Here is a 5,780-nt window from a genome sequence, read left to right as displayed (position 1 = left end):
CTAACACCTGATTCCTGGGCTGTGTCAAACCCCAATTTAGTTCACAGTCCTGGGTTTATATCCTGAAGAAGAATCTTTAAGAACCACACCCCATACTCTAGTACAAATATGTTTTATCTTAAAAGGCAGGTGGAGGGTGCAAACATTTTGCTTTTATTAGCATTTTAAACATATTTCAATTGAACACTCATTAAATTAAAAAAATAGCTAATCTGTGTCTCATTTCCTGACCCACATTATAATTATCTCCCACCTGTCTTTAATCCATCTTCTACCAGCTTTAGCTTGTCTCCCCAGTCCAAGGTAAACCATATTCTACTCTGGTCCATACCATCTACTTTCCTGCTATCCTTCAACCCACCCCTAAAGATACCTGCTGCCCACAGCCACACCTTCAGCGTGAGAAAGTCAGGGGGTGCTCGGCCGGGTGGGGGGTGCCATGTTGATGCTCGGCCTTCTCATTCAGGTGGCCGCTTCCCCATCAGCACCCGTTTCAGGGCACCCTGCACATCAGGGTTCCGGAGGCTGTAGATGACCGGGTTCAGCATGGGGCTAAGGATAGTATTGAGGATCCCAATCCCCTTGTCCTTATCTGACGCTGACACCGAGCCCAGACGCATGTAACTGAAGAAGCCAGTTCCATAAAAGATACAGACCACAGTGAGGTGGGAGCCACACGTGGAGAAGGCCTTCTTCCTCCCCTCTGCCGAACGGATTCGTAGCACTGCAGCTGTGACGTGGGCATAGGACACTGAGATGAGGATCATGGGGAACACCCCCATGAACGTAGCCCCCACAAAAAGCAGCTGCCCATTGAGGTGGGTGCTGGAGCAGGAGAGCTGGAAAAGGGGTGGGAGGTCGCAGTAGAAGTGGTTGACCACATTAGGGCCACAGAAGTCAAGCACAGATACAGCCACTGTGTGAGTGAGAGCGTTGATAAAAGAGACGGTGCAGCAAATGGCCACCAGGGCTCCCTGGACTTCCCGGCTCATGCGGGTGCTGTAGGTGAGGGGCTGGCAGATGGCCAGGTAGCGGTCGTAGGCCATGGCCGTCAGGAGGTGACAGTCCACACCAGCCAGGAGATGGAAAAAGAAGAGCTGTGAAATGCAGGCAGCATAGGGGACTCTGCACTGGTGGGCCAGGAGACATGCTAGCATTGGAGGGACAGTGACAGTGACACATCCAATGTCCAGCAGAGACAGATTCCCCAGGAAGTAGTACATGGGCGTGTGGAGTTTGGGCTCCACAAAGATGGCAGCCAGGATGCTAAGGTTGCCTCCGATGGTGACTACATAGGCAAAGAGGAAGACGACAAAAAGGATGGGTTGCAGTGTTATGTTTTCTGTGAGGCCAAGAAGGATGAACTCAGTGACAGTTGTCCTGTTCCCCCAGGCACCTGGCTCCATAGGCTGCTGCTGAGCTCTGTAGTGGGACACCTGAACCTGCCAAAAGGGGAGAGAGACACGTGGTAGGCACCTAATCTGAGGCTACTGGGTGTTGGGGAATGTGGCGTGAGCACCTACCAGCCTAGACTTGAGTAGTCTCCTGGAGGCCCCATGATGCCAGACATGAACTCTTTGATTACTGTTTCAGGCTTTGATCCAGGGGATGCCAGGGAAGGGGCTGGGGCAGAAGAAACTCCTCTGGGGTACAGGACACTGGCTATTTCACAACATTTTAATAGCTATTAAGGTTGTATCGGTGTATAGTGACTAAATAGCAGTTCTGACTAGCTCAATGAATAGATGAATGTATGAGGTTCTAGAAAGCAGAACGTAGGAGAGTAGCAACAACATAAAAAAAGGTAGGAGGATGAGAACTCACGAAATCAAAAAGAGATGCAAGAGAGAGTGAGCAAAGGAAGGAGCAAGGAGCAGACCAAAGTACAGAAATACTCAGAGGCTAAATATGGAAGACGTGAAGGCAATTTAAGAAAGCACTGACAATATTTTTAAAGCGTAAACTGTGAGTATTGTGCTAAGAACTTCATATTAATTTTCTTATTTAATTTTCACAGAACTCTATGGGGCAACTGCTATTTGTATCTATACAATCAGGACACTGAGGTTTTTAAAAGTTAAGTAAGTAGCCCAGTCCTCAAACCCAAGACTGTCTGACTCCCCAAATCCACACTTTAACATTGTACAGCCTCTTACAGAACTTGGACATGTTGTTACTGATTCTTTATAAATGACATTGTGTGTGACAAAGAGAGGAAACATATTCCTAAGTCTTCAGGTCTCACCACAGCTATTCAAAGAAGTCAAGATCCCATCCATCCACCCATCCATTCTTCTATTCAATAATTGTCTATTTGTTAACTAGTAAGATTCTGCATATATTTTGGTGGTGGAACTAACATATTGGGCATGAGGTATGAGAGAAAAAGAAGGTACAGGGATGATTCCAAGATTCTTTTTTTTTTTTTAAAGATTTCATTTATTTATGTGACAGAGAGACAGCCAGCGAGAGAGGGAACACAAGCAGGGGGAGTGGGAGAGGAAGCAGTAGGCTCCCAGCGGAGGAGCCCGATGTAGGACTCAATCCCAGAACGCCGGGATCACGCCCTGAGCCAAAGGCAGACGCTTAACGACTGCGCTACCCAGGCGCCCCTGATTCCAAGATTCTTGGCCTGAGCAACTGGAGTTGCTATTAAGGGATATGGGGAAGACTGATGATTTTGTAGGGGGTAGGGTCAGAGATCAGGAGCTTTTCTGAGGGAAAGGAGGGGAGTTGAAGTCCCAGAGAACAATTAGCTAGTTTCCACTCAATTGCACATGGTAGCAGTTTGGTTTACCCAACAAGTGCCTGGACAACTGAGGATTGAACCCATGATGTCAAATGTTCTTTGATATGACTGCATCAGTAGCTCTGGAAAGGTAACTTTGGGGGTCCCTTCTGCTGGACTCTTTTTTTTTTAAAGATTTTATTTATTTATTAAACAGAGATAGAGACAGCCAGCGAGAGAGGGAACACAGCAGGGGGAGTGGGAGAGGAAGAAGCAGGCTCATAGTGGAGGAGCCTGATGTGGGGCTCGATCCCATAACGCCGGGATCACGCCCTGAGCTGAAGGCAGACGCTTAACCGCTGTGCCACCCAGGCGCCCCCATTCTGCTGGACTCTTGCTCTGCTAGGCCACCCTTTGTCCATGACTGTGCTAATGCTTCTTTCTAACTAGAACACTCTTCCATTCCACACATCAAAACTCCATCTTTCAAGGCTCAGTCCTGGGTCATTGTCCCATCATCTCAAGGAAGTCCTCCTTATGCACCCCAGTTTTTAATTGATTTTCCCCTCCTCTGATGAGACAATTAATAACCTGGATCATTCTAGCACTTGTATATAGAGAAAGGGGAGGGGAACTGAACCATTACAAGGAGTAGCTTCCCCAAAGTCACACTGGAGGGCCACTCAAAATCAATAGCACAAGACAAAGACTGTAGATTATGCTAATAGGCTACCAGGAGACTCTACACCACCCCTGGCTCCTCCATCCTACCCTTTCCTTTGAAGACTGTTGGCAGTCTGTTGGGCTCAAAGTCTGTTGGGCCGATGCTGACCCTCAGTGGGAGAAAGAAGACCGCTAGCCTCTCAGAGGTTATGCCTTCCTTTCCAGAGCCGGCCTCCCACCCTCTCAGAGGTTATGCCTTCCTTTCCAGAGCCGGCCTCCCACCCTCTCAGAGGTTATGCCTTCCTTTCCAGAGCCGGCCTCCCACCCTCTCAGAGGTTATGCCTTCCTTTCCAGAGCCGACCTCCCACCCTCTCAGAGGTTATGCCTTCCTTTCCAGAGCCGACCTCCCACCTCTCAGAGGTTATGCCTTCCTTTCCAGAGCCGGCCTCCCACCCTCTCAGAGGTTATGCCTTCCTTTCCAGAGCCGGCCTCCCACCCTCTCAGAGGTTATGCCTTCCTTTCCAGAGCCGACCTCCCACCCTCTCAGAGGTTATGCCTTCCTTTCCAGAGCCGACCTCCCACCCTCTCAGAGGTTATGCCTTCCTTTCCAGAGCCGACCTCCCACCTCTCAGAGGTTATGCCTTCCTTTCCAGAGCCGACCTCCCACCCTCTCAGAGGTTATGCCTTCCTTTCCAGAGCCGGCCTCCCACCTGGGATCACCACTGGTCCCCACGGTGGGAAGCCAGCCACCAACCCCTCAGACACTATACACTTGGGTTATGTTTTCTCTCACAACTTCAGTCTTAGACAAACTTTGGCTCTACCGAGGGCTACACTCAGACACAGAGCAGAGTGACAATGCATCCTTTGCCCTAAGCAGGAGTTACATGTCTCCTGGATATGCCCTTCCAGAATGCTGGAGGTAGGGCAGGGATCACGGTTTCTCTGTCAAATACAGCTTTCATGTCTGGGTGTTATGTAAGGAGAAAAGGTGTTCTCGCCTTCAAGGAAATCACAGCGTAGTTGGGGAAAAGGACTCTTGAATGTGGAGTTCTAAGACAGGTTGACTGGCTGCCTACCTGGATCAGAAGGACCTGTGAATAAGCGAGCTCTCAGCTGAACTGGTGGGAGGAGACTGGGGAATTTGAAGGCCTGAGCTCCCTGGGCTTCAGGAAACAGAGGACCTGGACAGGAGCCATCCCAGACTGATGGAGACAAGACCTGCAGCAACAGCTAAGAAGGGCAAGTTAAATTTCCTTAATAATGAAAGGGGGCTTGCTCACAACAAGGAGATTTCTCCTTTTACTGAAATACGAGAGAAAGAACAGAATCTCTGCTACTCTGTGTTGAAAAGCATAGGAAAAAGACCTCCACACAATAGCAGGATTCTTCCCCACACATACTACCCATCTCATTTCCCTCTGAGGTCAGGTGTTGGTTTTCGTGGGGCTGGAGGCATTTCGTTTGGCCACCAAGGGGGTCTGCTGTGCAGAGACTCGAAGGCAGCGCTTGCTGCTGGATGAAGGAGCCAAAAGGTTTCTCTGAGCCCTTCTTGCCTTAATTCCATAAAAAGCAAATGGGCAATAATCCCTTCCTCGTGGTTCATTTCTTCCTATTGCATGATTGGAGAAGATAAATTTCTTCTCTTCTGAGTTTGTCCCATGCATACAATCTCTCACCTGGTGCTGGGGAGACGCAGCAAAGTGTGGCATTTGAAGTTAGCTTACAAGTGACAGGAGTGTTTCCTGTAGGTGCTGGGGTTGGAGTGACAGCCAGTGACAGGTAACACTTATCAAGCACTTTCTACCCAAGTTACTTTAATGTTTTACCTCATTCAATCCACACAGAAATCTATAAGGGAAGTAATACTAACAACTGAGATTTAATTAGATCTTACTGTGTGTCAAGCACCGTTCCAAGTATTTTACATATATTACCTCATTTGATCTGAAATAATCCTATGAAGTAGATACTATTATAATTCCCATTTTACAGGAAGGAAACTGAGGCACGAAGAGGTAAGGTAATTCGTCCATGTTTAGGCAGATAGTGAGGGGCCGAGCTGGGAGTCTGGTCAAAGGTGGCAGGGGGACCCATCAAGACTACCCCAACAGAATGCAAGCTGGCACAGCCACTCTGGAAAACAGGGTGGAGGTGCCTCAAAAATTAAAAAATAGAGCTGCTCTATGACCCAGCAATTGCATTGCTAGGTGTTTATCCAAAGGATACAAACATAGTGATTTGAAGGGGCACATGCACCCCAGTGTTTATAACAGCATTGTCCACAACAGCCAAACTATGGAAATAGCCCAGAAGTCCATTGACAGACAAATAAAGAAGATGTGGTATAGATGATGATAGATAGTAGATGATAGATAGATAGATGATA

At 48.2% G+C, this 5,780-nt stretch overlaps 1 protein-coding gene across 1 annotated transcript; it reads right to left on the bottom strand.

The window, feature by feature from the left end:
* Positions 1-458: 458 nt before the first annotated feature.
* On the bottom strand, positions 459-1,406 carry LOC123776962 (olfactory receptor 3A10). Its single transcript, XM_045773353.2, has one exon. The coding sequence runs from the start codon at positions 1,404-1,406 to the stop codon at positions 459-461; it is 948 nt and encodes a 315-aa protein (XP_045629309.2).
* Between the last annotated feature and the right edge of the window lie 4,374 nt (positions 1,407-5,780).

This window comes from Ursus americanus, chromosome 23, assembly GCF_024610735.1.
Source record: "Ursus americanus isolate L20-20 chromosome 23, mUrsAme1.1.p, whole genome shotgun sequence".
Taxonomy (NCBI): Eukaryota; Metazoa; Chordata; class Mammalia; order Carnivora; family Ursidae; genus Ursus; species Ursus americanus.
Note: the sequence above shows the minus strand (reverse complement) of the source record. Positions and strands in the feature narration are given on the sequence as shown.

Coding starts and splice junctions, on each gene's coding strand:
- LOC123776962 (XM_045773353.2), bottom strand. CDS start 1,406: ATGGAGCCAGGTGCCTGGGGGAACAGGACAACTGTCACTGAGTTCATC.